The sequence below is a fragment of the Chlamydotis macqueenii genome, chromosome 1 (genome assembly GCF_036417535.1).
Source record: "Chlamydotis macqueenii isolate bChlMac1 chromosome 1, bChlMac1.mat, whole genome shotgun sequence".
NCBI lineage: Eukaryota > Metazoa > Chordata > Aves > Otidiformes > Otididae > Chlamydotis > Chlamydotis macqueenii.
The window spans coordinates 198,266,341-198,285,289 of record NC_141556.1 but is presented as its reverse complement, the minus strand read 5'-3'; the positions used below and the strand labels follow the sequence as shown (position 1 = coordinate 198,285,289).

Genomic DNA, 18,949 nt, shown 5'->3' with positions numbered 1-18,949 from the left:
ACGCACTCTAAGAGTGACCAGTGGCACATTTTGAAGTCAATGTCAGAGTAGACATTCTGCTGTCAGATGAAGCCAGCAAAAAGGAGCCACTAAGCTAGAAAGTAATGAGCCTATCTTCACAGCCTATGCTTTTGCAGAAAATTCTCTGAAATCAGTCACCACAGTCACTTTTCTAACAATAATATCAGAACAAAGTAAGGACATACACTTACCACTGAAAAACTCCTTCTCTAGCTGTTCATTCCATTCCTGTGTACTTTTCTCCATCATTTCATTTTGGTTTGCCTCAAAACAATGACCACTTGTTTCAGTTGACATCGGGGAATTACACATTTCAGCCTGTTAAAAATTGTAAGGCAACATGATTTTAATTCTACATGTGGGTTCAAATCACGTTTCACATGTCACATCACAAATTGTGTCACGAGTCACAGAGGTCAGTAAACTCTTTGTGGGTCCATTAAATACTGTATTATTAAAATAGACAACTGAGGATTGTAAAGTTGCATTCATGTTAGAGATTGTTACATATGTAATAAGGAGATTTGCTCATCTTGTCCTCATACTGTAGCATGGTTTGGATACATGAGTTACAATGACCTTATTATAAGGGGCATAGTTTACTCACTTCCTCTGTATGCATCCTTATTGCATTGTATCTCTTAATTTAGTTTTTCATAAGCACTTCTTCCTTGACCAGCACATTTTAAAATTCACACGGTGACCTCCCAACAGAGATGTAATAATTTAACACCATAGTCAATTTTCACATTGCAAGACAGCACTTTAGGGGTTTGTGAGAAATTGCCTTAGCAGTGGGGAAAATGTCATCCTATCGCCCATCTGAGATTAGTTTACATGTTAAGCTGGAGAGGTTCCTATCCCATCCATGTTTCTCTCAGATCACAGCCTCAGATGGCAGAAGTGCAGACGGGTGCTGAACTGCTGATTTATTTTAGCTGAGAGTCTTCCTCCTTTTTTTTTTTAAATAAAGACCCTTAGTACTTTTTAGTTCTCAATATTCGCAATATTTTACTTGTCTAGCTATAACAGTCTATTTATATAATAGGCAGGATTCTCTGATAAGATCTTTGTTCAGTCATTTATTAATATAGGTTAACCCTTTGTTTTTTAAATATGAGAGAAGGGAGGTGGCAAATTTCTCTCCTCTATACCTGTGATTATATGCTGTACACCTTCTTAGTCCCCTCTGTGGTTAAACCACACAACTGAAGAGGAGGAAAGGCATGGTAGTAATACAGGGCAAAAAAAGTAATTAAAACAGCAAATATCATCCTTGGAGGAAACCTGTTTATTTCAACAGATTTCCTGTAATTTAAATTACATCAGAAATAAATCTGTTGTTTCATCCTTAAATTGAGCTTGTGCTTAAAAAATGGAACATTCAGACAACAAATAATTTCCTACTGTCAAAATTTACATTTACATGGTAATTCTGTGCATGGAAATATTGCAGGAGAAGCTCTAGCTTACTGCCTGCCCAAGCTACTCTTTTTCCCACCTGTACAAACAAAACGAAACAAAGTAAATACACTAGATTATTTATTCAGTGTTTTGACCTATTTGCAGGCTGGTTACAGTTGCCAAAATATGTGAGGGTTTTGGTCTAGGAAATTATCCATGCAATTATTCCATCATTAACAGAGAACTGAAACCTGATCAGAGCTAGACTTAGGGCTTACCTAGAAAAGCTTTGGATTTGTATAATTAACAGGGCAAGCTCATTCTACTGCATCAATACTATTTAAACAGGCATTATACCAAGACCCTAAACAAAGGGGACTAGGTTTTGAAAAATCTGTGGTTTAAATATTGCTGACAATAAAGCTGATAAGCTACTTACCGTTGCCATTTCTTCCACTTTTGAAGATGGGCTAGCAGAACTGTCGTATCTGTAGGCAGAAGGATTTAAATATTGGCTTTGAAAAGGAACATGATGTAATTTTGCCAGATAGTAAATATCCAGCAGTTTCTCTTTACTAACTGTTGAGAAGCATCTGAAAAAAGACTGCTCTGTGAAGAATTCATCCTTCCTCCAAATAAAACCCTGCTAACAAAAAAATGCTGCGGAAATGTACCATTCAGTTTGGCCTTGTCAGCTTGCAAATGTCGTAGCTGCACAGCCAAGAATGAACTCAACCTACTGATACCTCAATGTCTGCAACAGCCATGAAGCAACTGTTTAATCCAGCATTATGATAAGATGGTATTACTTCCTCAGTAATTTAGTAGGTACTACAAACAGCCAAAGTTAACTACTTGTAAATCTGTAAGTGGTTTGCATCTGCAATTCTATTGTTTTTCTCTTCCATTTCACCCTGCTCAGACACAGAGCTGTGCTCTGCCCCTGTGAAGGAGGACAGACAAACAGCAGATTTTTTCACTGTGAACTTTGGAACTTGCTGCTACTCACTCGAAACAGCCTTTATTTACCAATTTTTAACACATGGTAGAAGGCTTGCCTGCTTTCCTAAGCTACGTAGGACTGCAAGGGCTTGGCAGAGAACTGGCTAGAGCATCTGTGAGTAATGCAGTGGTTAGAACAAGCCAACAAGCCTTGAACATAAAAGGTATTCCATTCTACGGGATGACTTGCAGACATACAAATACAAAATAAACTAAAGAAACAAGAACTGGACTTGACTTCACTGAGTCTATGCAAGTCTGCAGATCCTTATTCTACAACTAAGCAAACCCAGTCCCTTCAAAAGCCTTGAAGGAAATGTTGCTCAGCTTGTGCTTATTGCCAGTTCTTCCTTGTCTCAGAAACTGTTTTTTTCCCAGGAGGTTAATTCTGGAGAGATAGTGAAGCAGGGAAAGACAGTTCTGCTCAGTCCTGTTTGTTTCAAAGTTTTTTTTTTAATTACCTTGTTCCTAAGCTCTTAAAATCTTCTTGTGCTCAGGTAGACTACTTTATTGTGCTTCAACAGCAAGTATAAACCGGCTTGTTGGCAGGTTCTTTGTGGCCCAGCCTTTCCTCCTGAAGTGCTTTGTCATTTGTTTGCAATGTGCTTGCAGGCAGGGAAGAACAGTTGAAAGGCGCAATTTGTTTTTGCTTCTGTAATTGTGAACTGTAAAACCAGGATTCCTCCCTGACATAGGGTCCAACTGAAACCAAAGGAAACAAGCCTGTTGACCTCAGTGGGCTTAGGATCTGGCCAAACAATCTGAATCTGAAATTCCTAATTGTTCCTTGTAGCACTGAATATGAACAACCATTAATTCAGTGGCTTACTGTGAATTAAGTTTACAGAACCAGTACTCGGAGATGTATGTAGCTCTTCCTTTAAACTAAAAGAATGTGGAATATGTTTTAATGTTTCTACAACAAATTAAGAATGAAACTTAAGTTTCAGAGTTTTTACAAAGATTTCCTGCAAACCAAGTTCAATGAAATCCTGTGGCTTAGCAGGTTACCTTCATTTTCATTATATGCATAACAAAAATGTAAAAGCTTTGTTAGAAGCTCTGTTCTTCAGCTTTAGTGTGCAAAGTCGCTATACAGTTCTCTGCGCTCAGTGCTATGCTTGGTGTTGCGCTAATTGCTCCTTGCAGTGAAGCTACATGAAGTAGACATGTTAGTTAGAAATATCTTCTGATAGTCTAGGCAAAAATTATTTTTTTATTTATACCTCTGGCACTATTTTAAATTCCTCCATGTCTTTGTTGTCACTGTTCTTTTAGAAATAACTGGTCATTGCATCCTGCTTTACTTTCCTCCCTGCCAACTTATCCAGACAAGGTTATTTTAATCTTTTCCCTATGCCAATCCTCCACTCCTCAAACAGCCTAATTGTTTTTTCTGAACTCTTTTAAGTTTTTCAGCATTTCAAAATTAAAATTTTGCTTACTTTTGCTTAATTTCAGGAAAAAGTAATTTGGTTTCTTTTTGGGTTAAGGATATTGAGCAATGTTTACATTATTTCACACACACATGCACGCGCACAAAGACACATATTTGTAAACATCATCTATTATGCATAAACAGAAAAGAAGTTAAGTTACTGCTCAAGAAATATCTGCCACCAGAAAAAATACTACTCACTATGGAAAACGAGAAGTTATATTTTCAACTTTTTCACTTATATACACATATATTTTTTTAATGACAACCAAATGTAAGATTAAAAGTAAAAGATGACTCTACATACTACTGTCACTACTGGTAACAAGAATATAAATAAATTAATTAAAATCTGCTGCGAATTAGTATTTTAACTGAGGCACCTGTCTTCCCCAGTCCATCTCCAAGTTGTCTAATGTCAGAGTATAATCTGTTTTCTTCTATACTGTTCTTATCAATACTACATAAGAAGCTAACTAAGCAACAAACACGTAACTCAAATATGCTGAAAACACAATTAAACAGCATCTCTTTTCCAGTATGAATCACACTTACATATTAGAAAAGAAAAAGGATGAATTCAAGAACACCAAACACCTTTGAACCAAAAGTGATCAAACATTTCACTACCTTCAGACTACGGTTACAAACCTTTTATCAGCATCTTCTGTATCTCCACATAAGCGTACTCTTTTTTGCAGCATCCATAATTTATTCTCACAGCAAAACACCACTGCAGCTGATGAAACTGTCTCTCCAGCACAGAAAGGACCCTCTAATATTTAGCTATTTAAAAGCTTCTGCCAGTTAGTCTTACTTACAGGATTTACAGTGCTGCCTCCTATTGCATTTCACTAGCTCTCCAGAGTAACTCTACCTGGTGAGAGGCAGATTATTTCAGTGCTTTGCCTATGCATAAAACAAACCACATGCCACGGCAACACCTAGAAAAGGGTGGGGGAAGTTTTCGACAGAGAGGCGTGACCAGAAAATGTAGCAATCAGCTCAGTTACACGTCAGGATTGACTTGTTTATTGTTCAAGCTACGCTCCGTAAGAAATCAAAGGCATCTGAGCCTGAGATATGATAGATTTTCTGTGGAAAAGCCAGATAAACACATATTAGAAAAGCTGATGCAATGAGTAGGCACAGTTTATTTTTTTCCCTTCATAAATTAAGAAATAATTCCAATGCTTAGACTCTACAGCAAAGCCCACGCCTTCGCTTGTGCATTGGCTACCTTACCGTGCACCAGGGTAAAGCGCCCTTGCAATCTGACTCTGTTACACAAGTGCCCCTTTATTCTGCAGGGAGGGCTGCAGAGAGTCCCCTGTTGTTGTGTCCCAGCCCAGGGGGCATTACCACGTCACAGGAAAGAGGAGGGAGCAGATGACATGTATGGACCAGTGTTAAAACTCTGCGATTATTTTTTTTAATATGCTGCATTGCTATGCAGGAGAATTGTTACCAGTAAACATCCACAAAGCTAACCTCACAGCCTCTATTCAAACCTCTCCTTGAATCTCCTTCTGCTTTGACACAAACACTCCACAATGGCAAGCTGCTGTGCTACAAAACCTACCTACCAGACTAATCATCATTTCTTTAGAGGCTTGCATTCCCTGTCATTGTTTATTATAGCTGTTCCTTGTCTTAGCGTCATGCCACCTAGGAGCCCCAGGCACGGAGCAGAATACCAGCCTGATTGTCACAAACAGAGTGAAAATCAGCTCTTTGTGCCAAAGATCTTGCAGCTTCATACGTAGATTTCACAGCACTGCACAATGCACTTTTACCTATCATTGCCAGTCCCAAGCCTTACCCTAAGGTGCACACAAAAATAATAATATTTCGCTCAGGTGTTGCTGACATGCAGGACCACGTAGGATAAAAGTTAGGAGAGAACAGTGAGCCTAACTAGCTCGAGCATAGCCCCTCCAGCCCCATTCCCTCTGAATAGCAGCTTTAACCCTGTGGATGGCAAGGGAGAAGGATGCTCTTCAAACAGCACCTCCAGTGGTGCATATGAGACCATCTTTGGTTCAGATCCAGTTGAAACCAAAGCCCTGACGAAGCACGGAAGACAAAAGCACTGGGGAGTGGCCCTGTTTGTCCTGCAGCTGCAGGCCTGCCTCTAAGCTGCCTCTGGGCTAGAAATGGTGGGAACTGATGCAGCAGAGCTGCCTGAGGCTGGTACTCTGCCATGGCCTGGGAAAGCTATGCTTTGCTGTTCTATCACAGCCATAGGGCATCAGATCCCCATGTGCCTTACACCTTGTCCTCTTGGGAGGGCATTAAATAGGATGCAGCTGCTGCTAAGTCTAGGGGCTTCATACACTTAAAGCCTTTATGCAAAACTTGAGCAAAATAGATTTAGCCAAGAAACTTTACCTATTACTTGCAACTTAGTCCTCATTCTTCTGACACAGAACAGATAATCCCTCATTGGTCATATTACATGACCAAGTAATAGTCAGTCTTCCCAGGGAGGTGAAAAGCAAGAGATAGGAAAAATAATTTTAACAAAGTTTTCTAAGCAAAACACAGAACAATTCATAGACTTTTTTAAAGCTGGAAATAAAGTATGTTCTGATTATAGCTCACCGTTGTTCCTTCTGAGTCTGGTTTTTCCTTGATTTTCTAAAGGAGAACAGCCAAGCAAAAGGTGATCTGAACCCCAGAAAGGAAGCTGAAGTGTTCTTTTGTGCTTGAGGATTTGTGTGAGATGACATTTTTAATTCTTTATGATCTAAAAATATTATAAAAATTGTATTTGTTTCAAGTTCTTACTAAATACAATATTAAAATATACATAAAAAATTAAGTCTTCATAAACAATTTTCTTTTGCTTACCTTTTATGCTAGGAAAATCCAGTTTTACTGACATTTTTAGACAGACTATGAGACGTGCATTTATAATTACTAACTAGAAGACTAAGAAAAAGCTAAAGAGGTCTGAAGTTTCAAAAAAAGTATTTTTGGTTTTGGCTGATGCACATGAGATAAATGAAGCTGATTTTCAGAAAGTAATCAGCATTCAACCATTTGAAAACTAGAACTGTTTAAAAATACAGGCAAATTAGACATTTGAAAACTGAGGCACCCACAATCATTAGTCACTTTCTTTTCACCTTCATAAGAAATAGAAATATGACAACCCTGAATATGCAATGGCTTAATAGACGGTAATGTAACTACGTAACAGTAATTCAGATTCAGGTGTCTTCTGTATCATACAATTCTTTATGATGGGATGCCCATGGCCACTGGAATATATTTTTTTCTGCTACAAACTGTGTATCAGAACTGTATTATAAATGCAAGATATCATGAACTATTTATTTGGGAAGGTTATGATTTGGTTCCTTCAAACAGAACATAAACCCAGTCTGCCTGTAAAAGCAGCTGGCAATTGGTGTGAAGGAGAGGGTGAATATTGCTCACAGGTTAGGGAAAGAAACTGCAGGGTCTTCTATTAAAACATGCCGCAGGAAACCAGAAGACATAAGGAAACAAAACTTTACTAGGGAGTAAAGCGCTTCATCTTTTTTTTTTTTTTCTCCCCCACTTAAAATACCACATACCGGAAACAATACAACAGCTTGAAATGGCTTATCCAATGACTGCAGGAGAAAGCAAAATCAGAAATGAGAGCAAAGTGTCACTGATAACGACAGCAAGGGGCAGCTTGTCATGTGATTTAAATCCTGTGTGTAATACAAGGCTTTCACTTCAGTGACAATCACTGTGTATTACAAAAATGCTGCATCCTTTACGCCTTTCAGACCCTAACCTCTTGGTGGCATTGTTTGACTTGACAATGAAGGTGACATCAGCAGAGTCCTAATAAGACTCTGCCATAGCCAGGATAGTCTAGGGACGTAGACAGAGCAAGGCTTGCGGGTAGAAGTACTGTCTTTTATTAAACCAACTTATACAGTTGGTAATGTCAGACAAGCCTCTGAGGGACACAAACCCTTCTTCAGATCTGAAATAGAAACAGCAGCTTTCAAAGTTAAATACCACGAAAATTACACAGAGTTTAGTTAGTTAATGCATCAATTAGACCATCTCTGAAAGAGTAGATAGCTGTGGATGAGAGGGGATGTTGTGGAAAACCAGTCAGGAAAGACAAGAGATCTGTTCTGTGTAGGTCTGTAGTTTCAGGGAAAATTTTATGTTAAAATAAGGATATTTTTAAATGTTTGTTTCGAAATACATGGCTCTGCTTCTAGTTGCTATGAAGCACGAACAGGAAGAGCTCAATGAAAAACATGCAGAAATATGAATGGAATAAAAGCATACATTACGCATAAAAACTATCTGGATGGAAGATAAAGACAGTACAGAATGCCCCGCTTGGTACAGAGACACTGTGTTTCTTGGGCATGTTCATTTTGAATGGGCAACAGAACCTGTGAAATGAGATCTCCAGAAGTTGCTTCCTGGTCAGCCCAACTTTCCAGGCTTTGTCACCCGCCCTGATAATCAGCTCTGGCATGGCTTTAGCCCAGCGTTACCAGGAAAAGTTTTCCACTCGAACAGTCAAATCTCTGTCACCCAAACCCAGATTACTTACTTATTCCAAAAGCCATTTAGGTGCTTCTAGCTTCTTTAAGAAAACTAGGTAAAACTGAAACAGTTTTTGTACAAAGTAAACACTACTGCTTTGATTGGGAAACCACCACTATATTTACTATAATTACAGCAACTTCATCATGATGAAGAAAGACACTTTTTACAGTGAGGACAATCAATCACTGGAACAACCTCCCTGGGTCCCCATCACTGGAGGTTTACAAGATGCAGCTGGACAGGGCACTAGATAATCTCATCCGGCTCCCTTTCTGATGAAAAGCTGGACCAGATAATCTTGTGATGCCCTTCCAACCTGGGCTGTTCTATAATTTTAACTACAGGATGAGAATACCAGAGATTTTCTGTTGTGACTCCCAACTGTGGTTTTAACAGAACCTGCTTAAAGAAACATAGTCATTTAGAAAATATATCTTTGGTAAAACTTTGACATGAGAAAAAACTCAATGCAATTTCAGAAACTCCTTAGCTATTACATGCTGAAATGCTCTAAGACACTGGTTTGGTCACCATTATCATATAGATAAGGAAATGGAAAAATGCAACTCACTGGTGTTCTTGCTTTTCCTTAGCTGGTGCTCTAGTGGTGGTTTAAGCATTCTATTGACATCAGTGTAATCCTGAAATTTTTTTCTTTGTATTTCTTCAAACCATTCTCCAGTCACTCCCTGCAGCCCTGTTTCAGACTTCTTTCTCTTCAGAAGTTTGCTAGAAAGGAAAAGAGAACATGAACAAATTATTTTTAAGTTATTTTAGATATTACAGGCACATCATTAGGAACTCTCCTTCTTGTTCATTTAAGTATTTACAGTCTATTTCTACATGTAATGACTTTTTAAAACATATAATGGGACATGATACATTCACAGCAATCACATAAAGTTTTAGCGACAGCAGAATTCTCCAGCTTAACAATGAGGTTATGTGCCCAGGTTAAGTGGACAACTCATATGTTTGCATTATTCTCTGCCTCGAAGAAGTGCATCCTTCTTCCTTGCAAAAATGAGGTAATAATTCATAAGCACTATAAAACTAATTGAAAGGAAGATTAAGTTCAACCAATAATCGAATTACAATAAATAATACTCTAACAAAGACATTCTTTAAATATTCATTCACTCTTTTAAGCAGAAGCAGTAACAAGATTATTCTGATTTTCAAGAAGCAGCTCACTGAGGGCCTGACAGTGGTGCCCACTACACATTTTCTTTGTAAAGGAAAATGGTAAATTATTAATTCAGCCAATAGGTATTAATGCACCATGTTCGATGAGTGTATCACATTTTCCTCTTTCCTTGCTGCATAATGATTCTGCCTGTGTTTAATATGTATGAAAGCAACTAATAATGAATATGAATGTTCTGCCATGCAGAGACGAAGCCTGAACAAGCTACACACAGGCAGCTGCAACTGAAGAAGCTGTTTAGCAGCAGGTTCAGGTTTTAGACCAGGAGGTCACAGGACTGAATTGTTTATCTGGACCTAAAAGAACAAGGTACAGTTGCAAAGGAGTCAGAATAGTGCAACAGACATGCAAAGTTAGCTGTTTTCAAATGACATTACACAAGTGCCTAAAGTACAGATGCAAATGCAGCCAATCCACGCCCCAATTGATTCTCATGTCAACAGAACAAGACCTCGTGCAGAGCCTGGAGATGTAATGCTAATGTTTTAGCAAGGCTTTCATGTAAATCTTCCACCTTAATCAGTGGTAAAACCCATGTCTAGGAACACAGATGCTCTCAGAGAACATAAATTATTTCACCTATCAATTTAAATAAAAACTCATATTCTCTGAGACAACATCACTTCACAAAACAAACTTGAAATTAAATATCTAGTCTGGAAACTGATGCCTGTCCTTCTGGAACTGATACAGGATATATTGTCGATACTAGCACCTACTTTCATCTGGTGGCATCTGGAGAACAGGAGGACAGGAGAGACATTTTTGGTCAGTAAGTGACTATTTCTCTTGAAGAAGATTACACTGACACATGTACAAGTACTAGCCGTTCAAAATAAACTTATTACAAAGGCAAAAATGTTAATCATCACAGATATTACCGCACCATGGGAGTGACTAAACACCGTAAACGCCATCTGCGGCATAGAACACAGCCCAGCAGTAATGTGAGGCAGGAGGAGGCGATGAAGAAAGTGCTCTCAAGCGCCAACTTCATGACCTCACTGCTGGGGCCTCCGCGAAGGGGATCCAAGGCACCGGGAGGAGCCGCAGCACCCGGAGCCAGGCGTGAGGCTTCCGGGGAGCGGCGGCAGTCACCGCGGTTGCCCGGAAAACAAGCCCACAGCTGAAGGCCCGGAAGGGGAGACCATCCCTCGCCGTCCACCCGGGGAACTTCCCAAGCCCGGCCGGCAGGGCCCGCCTGCGCCGCTCGGGCCCGGCCCGGCCACCCCCGCCCACGGGCGGCCGGCAGGCGAGGCTCGGGCGCCGCCTAGCGGCGGCAGGCAGAACTGCACCCGAGAGCGCGCCCCGCAGCACGCCCCCGCCCCGCTCCGCAAACCCCACGCTTACCGAGCACATCGGGCATTGCCTGAACGCGCCTTTCACCCAAAAACGTATTAAAGATCTTGCACAAACCCTGACATTAACATTTACACGCCGTAAAGTCTTTGCCGGTACATGCTTGGCATTATCTGCAGTCATGACCTGTGAGCGTGCTGCTTTTGAGTTGTCCTGCCATCCACAACTCAGGAAACAAACCCTTTAAATTCCTCTGCATCTCTACATCTACACACACATGCAGGCCCGTATACTGAAGCCCACCTATATTGTTATGCGAGTGGCAAATAATATCAATATGATATATAATATGTAATTGCAGCATCGCATGACTATTAAATACTTCTCATTTGCGATGACTCCCAGCCAAACCACACCATTTCCCTACAGACCTGCTCTGTCAAGTCGACATGCCCCCTCATGATACTAATGAACGACAGTTGTGAACTAGAAGGTAAGCCGATCTCAAGAAACAATTACAGCAGGAGATGGTATCTGCAGTCAGTATTGCAATGAACTTGCCTTTGAGGCAGCGCTATTGTCACTTGGATTGCAAATCATGTATTGAGACACTGCTCCGTAAGAGTGTCAGAACACCTACTGCCCTCTAAACCACCTGTACTAATCCTGCTTCCCGGCCTGCGCCATCCATCCTTCCTCCTCGTTTCTCTACATCCACTTTGGATGCTTGGAGCCACTTCCTTTAGAGAGGAGATAACATCACTATGACTGGGAAAAGTACCTGTAAGCTGTTGCAGGATTAAAGGCAACTCCATTCCCAGGATAATTTACAGGAGACTGCTCCACAAACTGGAGCAGGCAGCAATCCTAAATGACCTCACAGGCTACACCTCATTACCTTTTCCCATCTATTATCCTACACAGCATCTAAACTAATGAATCACTCCGGAGCAATTCCTTTGCACTGTTTTTAAAAACATCTCTTCCTTACTGGCACAAGGATGTCCCAGTATTTCTTATACAGACGTGTTTCAGGAAAAGTTAACCTAAATGTTTGAATATTCTGGACTTTCATGTGGGTTATCATAAATATTGTGAAAAGAGCTGTAAGCTTCCCCCTGCTGCTTCCTGTTAGGATAATGAGGAGCTTTAATTGCTACTGTAAGAGGAAAAGTATTTTCTCTACCATCTTTATCTTGAATATCAAGCAGAAGAGAGATGTGTAAGGTAAGAGAAACTGGGTTGCCGAATAGGACATCTGGGGACAGCTTTACTCTTTGCAGGGGACAGAGCACTCAATCCCACTTTTGCCAAAGCGGAAATTATTATTCCTATTGACTTCAGCAGAAGCAGGATTTGGCCCTAAAGGACTCTCACATATACCTCACGAGAGAACAGATACACAGCAACCACTGAGCATGAGGAATTGCACCAGGCGAAGGATAAGTAGATCAGTATTTGTTCCTTGGATCAAAGCTCTCAGTGTCTGGGAAGACAAGGCTGAAAGGACTGCAGACAAAAACAGTGCCAAAAGTATTAGATAAAAAATGCAACAGGGCAGATAATTTGCAAAAACAGTTAACCTAAAACAAGCTTATGTCTTTACTCTTTATATTCCATACTTTGTCAGTGAGAAAAGGCTAGAGATGTTAAAAAACAGTGCCTGAAGAACTAGTTCTTTCCTAATTTTTTTGCTTCAATTTATCACCTTCCCACTGCTTTATACATTATACCGCACTGGTGAACTGTGCATCTCTCTCTCATTTCTATGGACAGATAATTTTTTAGAAAACTCTGCCTGTTATCACAGCCATGGGTACTTCTAAAATGCATATGCAAGAACATTTTCTCTACTTATAGTTACTTTTAATTTTATAAAAATAATTTAAAGACATACTTTCAAGTTGTCATCTTATTTGAAAAAAAAAGGGGGGGAAAAGAAGTATTGCTGACAATGGCAAAGATTACCCCAGCTGAAATAATTTGAAAAAAACATTATTTGCCATTTCATATAAACAAATTATAGCAATAACAACAACATTCTGGTTTCCAACAGCAACCATCAGGTGCCAGAGAAGCTCCTGTGGCAGGTTAATCCTATCAGGAAGAAAAATAATGATACACAGAGCCAAGATACTCTTTCCTAGCCTGTCAGACACACAACGGGTCTATTTTCTAAGGCAGTCTTTCTTCTTAGTAGCTGGTATAATTTTACTCACAATACAGTAATCTTTTGTTTCTTTTTATTTTTTACTGTTTTCTGTTTGGCTAATGTCAATAAACCAAGTCAGCTTCATTATTATTTGTAAAGCATTATGCAGAAGTAGGTGAATCAGAGAGGAAAACTGACTCTCATGTTTTGGTTGCGCACACTAAAAGACAACGTAAAAAGATGTAACTGAAAATGCACTTGTTTTTTCTTTGGCTTTTGTATGTGTAAAATTAAGCATTCCTGCAGTAATTCTCTGAAAAGTCAAGGCCTCCTCTATTTCGGTGAACAAAATGTTGTGTTGGCAGTAATGCTTGAATCTAACCTGCTAGGTCATTGCTAAGCCACTACTCAGATTTTATTTTCTCGTCCCTCAAAATACTAGTTTTCTATCTAAGTCTTTATCTTTTTCATTATTGTTACTGCTGCTGTCATTTTTGTTATTATGTATTGATTTTATAGTGCCCATTAACCCACTAAGTTGCCTTCAGAAGACTTACTTGTCTGAGGACGTGGCCAATAAAATTAAAGACGTGTATGGGCAAAGAGGATGTGCCACAACAAGGAAGACTGAAGAGTGTGTTAGTTGAGTGTTTCTTTCTGACCATGACGCAAATATCAATAAATGGAAGGACTTTCACTGTCCTGAACAGGCATCAGGTCAGGCTGCTGGAGAGTCACCTAGTGGTGACAGCCCTGGATGGAAAGGAGTAACTGGAGGTGCCAAGAAAGGTTCACCTGAAGGACAGGGGAAACACTTCGCAGCCCAGCACTGAACTCTATGGGATGTGTTTTCAATCCCACTTTGATGGGTGCATCAAGTTGCCAGCTTACAATTCACCCTAAATATTTATATTCTGGAAATGTGCAAAACCAGGAGACGGAAGCAGGGAGAAAGTGAAAAGGGAATTAATATTATCTAGTTTTTCCTCCCAGACTGTACATTAAAGACAATTATAGCAGTTCTGCACATTATTTTGATACCCACCCTGTAAATACCCTTCCAAGCAGCAAGTAGGGCTACTTAAAGCAGATAGCTGCAAACAGTAAATGTCATTTCGTCCTCAGAACACTCTTCTGACAATAGACATCAGATTCATACATTAAGTTCTGTCACGTGTGTCAGGGAATACGCGAGTTAAAAGACAGAGCATCTTTTCTGCCCTTACTGAGGTTCCATCTTATCTGCTGATGGGGAAAATCCTTCAATTTCCACTTCTCTTCTTGTTAATTAAAAAGTAGAAAAATCACAAAATCTGACATTATTACACTACCTCTATTCAGCAGATTTATTCTTTTAAATTAAAGCCGATCACCTGCTTTGAGACAGCCTAATATGGTGGCAATGTGTACACTGATTACACACAATCCAAAGACAGCGAGACTGTCAGCATATATGAAACATTCTCATGGGACTCCCACTGTGCATTCAATACTTCTTTCCACTCTGTAATTCACAATGTCTTTTGTGTCTACATTTTTTTTAACTTAAGCACCCTCTGTACAGTGGCTAAAAGCTACCTCTGTTTTTTTCCCAAAGCATTAACTTCTCGTATTAAACTCTAAGCAATTAATATACTGCAGATCACTTACTCTAGCAGCTGTTTTCCTTCACCAAGTCCAACACTCCATTTCCTCTTGAAGCTTCTGGCTGTTCCCCTGGGCAAGAACACAGACTGGCACTTTGCTTTGAAACAGAAAACTAGGAGATGTTGTAAGGGCAAGGACGAGGTTCATTCTCATGCTGACCACATAACTCCTCTCTGCTCTGGCAGCTCAGGAATTAGAAGTTCTCAGTTAAATCTCAGAAATCAGGAGCTCAATGGCTGTCTTCATAAAGTTAAGTTTTTAAAGCACAGAGCATTGAAAACTGAGACCACGGGAGCTGAGGGTGATTAATCACCCATCTCAAGGTGTAACAATGCCTCAAAACCTTACTCTTAACATGAAACTATTTCTTTAGCAGCTGCCTTGGTGAAAATATTATTTCAGGCCTGCTGGAATAAACAGAAAAGGTTGTAAGTATATATCTTTTAATTTAGTTTATACATACTTAGACTATGAAAGCTTTGCTGGTCAACAAGAGTGAATGAGGTGAAATACCGCTAGTAATGTCACAACTGTGGTGACTCTCCAGCTCAGGCTGACTCTCCGCCATTTTCTCTGCAGTGAGTGTGAAACAGGGGAAAGCTCCACTCTGAGAATGTTTTACAGACGATTTACAATCTGTCTGTACAGGTGGCAAATGACAGGTTAAAAAAAAAGGGTGTTACTGTATTATGCTGTCAATACTCACAAGCTACCTACCAATATTACATGGTAATAACAAAACAAATCCATGATGCAATGGAAAGGAAGGCTACCTATCATTTTTAAAGTGTGTCACATAGCTTCTAAATGGTAGTAATTAATATCTCTACTGAGATGACTTCATTAATAGGAATTTCCATTAGCAATAACACATGCTAATAGGTGCAAAGAATATAATTCTCCATGCAAAGATTCTGATTTGTTTTCAGGGATAGATGTAGTCTCAATACAAAAACATTGCATGACAGGAGTAAGTTTTGGGCTCCTGAAATTCTGTCTCCGAAATCTTACATGGAAATACAGGTGTATACTGTGTGTGCCACATGATGGGCTGGAAGGCTGGGCATCAGATCTTCTTAGGTCTATCAGTAAACTTGAAGCTAATGATTAACAGCAGACATATTTACTCTTCCAGGGTAGAGCTGCTAGCTGATAGCATGCAAAGAGACAGCTGGCTATGCAAGGAATTTACAGCTCAGCCATATACTATAAATTTAACTGCCTTACAAACACATATTCCTCATGTTATTGTATGACTTTCTTTATGCAAAAAATTTCCAAGGTAACAATATAAGGAGGAAAAACAAGAAAACAGACACAGGCCAGGTGAGAACTCTGAATGAGGGGAATTGGTTTCAACTGAAGACCAAGGTCTGATCTCTGCAAGCAGGTTTGTGTATGATAGCCCATGGGTCTGGACAGAACTCTAAAACTGAGAGGCTCCAGACAGGCTTAGACGTTTGTTTGTACAGAGTTAAGCTTGAAGCCTAGGGCTCTCAAAATACACCTTTGCAATTCCAGGTAATTGTGCAGAGTCTCACACAGAGGTGAAGCAAGATTCTGGACAACAGAAGTAAGACAGAAGGTTAAGAGTGTACCTGCACACAGTTTATGTGTTACTATAACACTACAAAAGCCTCATTTCCATTGCTTTAAATTAAGGAAAGCAGTCATAAGAACGAATGTAAGCTCTAGAAGTTGACATAGTAGATGTTTTTCATCTGGAAATATAATGCTTATATACATGCATACAATATATACTTACACAAATCCTCTGCTAGAGTGGCTTGGAATGTCATAATTTATCACAACTTTTCCACTGGAAATAGAAATACTATAGTATAATACTACTTTAAAATATAATTTTATATGTATATAATTTTATATATATAAGTATGTATTTAAGACCACGCAAGTCTGTAATGCAGGAAGAAACAGACTGCAGAGCACTCATCTACACTGCTGCAGCTTTGCTTGACTGCGGCTCTGCACTCAGGCCTCTGTATCTAGAAATCCAAAGACAGGGGAAACACTATTGCAGTTCCTTGATTATTCCAAACACGAATTAAACTGTGTGTAATTTATGTGCAATAAAGTGTAAATTGCACTTTTCATCATTTACTCTTAGCTTTTGTTTCGTGGTTTTGATGGTTTTGGTCACAGTATGGTACCAATACATATACCTATTTCTTTCTGAGGTAAGACTGATAAAAAGAATATAATTTTTGGTATGAGTTTAAAATGTAGGCATCGAAATATAGCTTATTACATTTAACAGTGTTAACATAATAAATAATCTAGCTGCAAAGAAGGTTTAGAAATGCATTTCATGTGAACATTTAGATGCACAAATCCTCAGGAAAAAGTCCCAATTTTCCCCTACTTGCCTTAATGCATTTCTAACATTAAATATGTAAGTTGTGAAACTTTTCAGATTGTCAGCTCCAGGGAATTAAGTAATTTTTCAATTTAAAACAAGTACAGGAAAGGCCAAACTGAGGTCAGTCCTTAGTCTATTTAGTTAAAGTTATGGAACACAGAAGAAAATGAGGTCTCTGTGCCCAAAGCTTAAAACTCTATTGGGACAAACTCCACTTGATTCTAAAACGAGATTAAGAGAGCAAAAAGTTTTAAAGGATGATTAAGTTCAGTATACATAAACCACTGACAAAACCTAAATTTTAAAGAAGAAAAGAAGGCAGATGCATGCAACATTTTTCAAATGCTGTCAAAACAGTATCTAATACAAAGCAATGAAAGTCAGCTGAAGCCTTGACATACAGCCCGACAAGCTTTGCTCTCAGCCGTTAGCCAGGTTTCTCCAAGAGTCATGTCTACAGGCCATGCAAAGGCTGCAAGTCTAGATGGACCCAAGAATCTGAAGTACCTCAGGGACAAAACCTAGCAAAACTCCAGTGCCTTGGGCTTCACCACGGAACGCGTGTGCTGCAGTCTTTGACAGGATTACAAGACACATGGAACCTGAACACACCACTGGAGCACAGCCATGCCAGTACCAGGGGAGATATCCAGCCACTCTGAAAATGAATCAGACATATTCCTGTACAACACTTTTTTGACTTCCTGGCATAACCAATTTATTATTTCTGAAGTATGTGCAAGGACCTGAAGGTGCTGGGGCACAGTGTATGGAAGCAGTCAGCACCTGAAAACATTTTCGAAGTCCTTCCAAGGCAGCTCACTGCAGACTGATATTCCTTCCTTTCCTTACAGCAATGACAGGCAGCGTGTGTTACACTTCACTGGTGTTACCTTCCAGAGGCCCAGTGACTCTACCGCACATGCCACTGGCATTACAAACAACTTTTAATAGACATACATAAAGAAAGCTGAGCTAAAGTAAGAGTAACAATACTTTGCTGATGTTTTCAGCATTTCAGATAGTTCTCTTCTCCATGCACCTCCATGACTCTTCGCTTGCTTAGTATGGGAAGCTGTCGTCTTCCACCTGATGGCCATTTCCAATTTCCACTAATGTCAATTATTATTTTAACTTCTGCACTTGAATTGTGGAGGAGACAGAGAGTGCTGAGAACATAGAGACATTACTATGGGTAAAGTCAAACCTGGCAAGTGCACAGACTTCCCACAAGGTGCACGAGTCCTTAACTAGGTCACAGCTCCATAGAAAAATTAACAAAATCAGCCTGTTCTGCATTGGCTATTTCAGAGTAACTCCTCATATTCACTGTCTAGTTAGTAGTTAATGCTAGCTTGTGCTGCTGTGCTGACCTATTTATTCTTGCATCCTGGTCAATTTATCCATTTAGACAAAGGCCAATTAATTCTACTTTGGCTATTAAGCTTGGACTTAGAAAATGTCTACCCATGGGCTTAACAGTAACTCTTGGCTTAAATCTCATCAGTTTCAACAACTATCTTCTTTTTGGCAGCCCTGGTGACATCAAAAAGTAGGCTAGATGGGCTAGGTAATAATAAGAAGAATAATCATTATGATTTTTCATTTTTTTACAGTATTTTGTCACTTGAAAGTGCAAACATTAGCTTGAACCCTGGCACAAGGCCTGTGTTTGAATGAGCATGGGTGAGAATGCCCTGAGCATGTCCTTCCTGCTCCTGCGGGTTTGGCTGCACGGGTCCAGGGCCAGTTTGGAAAGAGCAGAGCTGGTGGCCTTGAAGAAAGCTGTTGTGAAGACAGCCAGAAAGAAGCCTCAGCAAGGGC

The 18,949-nt window shown here is 39.6% G+C and overlaps 1 protein-coding gene across 1 annotated transcript in view; it reads right to left on the bottom strand.

Annotated features, from left to right (window-relative positions):
* The window catches only part of EXPH5 (exophilin 5), a 35,536-nt gene that overhangs the window by 9,244 nt on the left and 7,343 nt on the right, over positions 1-18,949 (bottom strand). Inside the window, exons 2-5 of the mRNA XM_086739556.1 lie at positions 9,012-9,169; positions 6,470-6,614; positions 1,865-1,913; positions 213-339 (exon numbers count right to left, since the gene is read on the bottom strand). Of these exons, the coding sequence (XP_086595682.1) occupies positions 213-339; positions 1,865-1,913; positions 6,470-6,614; positions 9,012-9,169 (479 nt within the window). The remainder of the gene's footprint in view (positions 1-212; positions 340-1,864; positions 1,914-6,469; positions 6,615-9,011; positions 9,170-18,949) is intronic.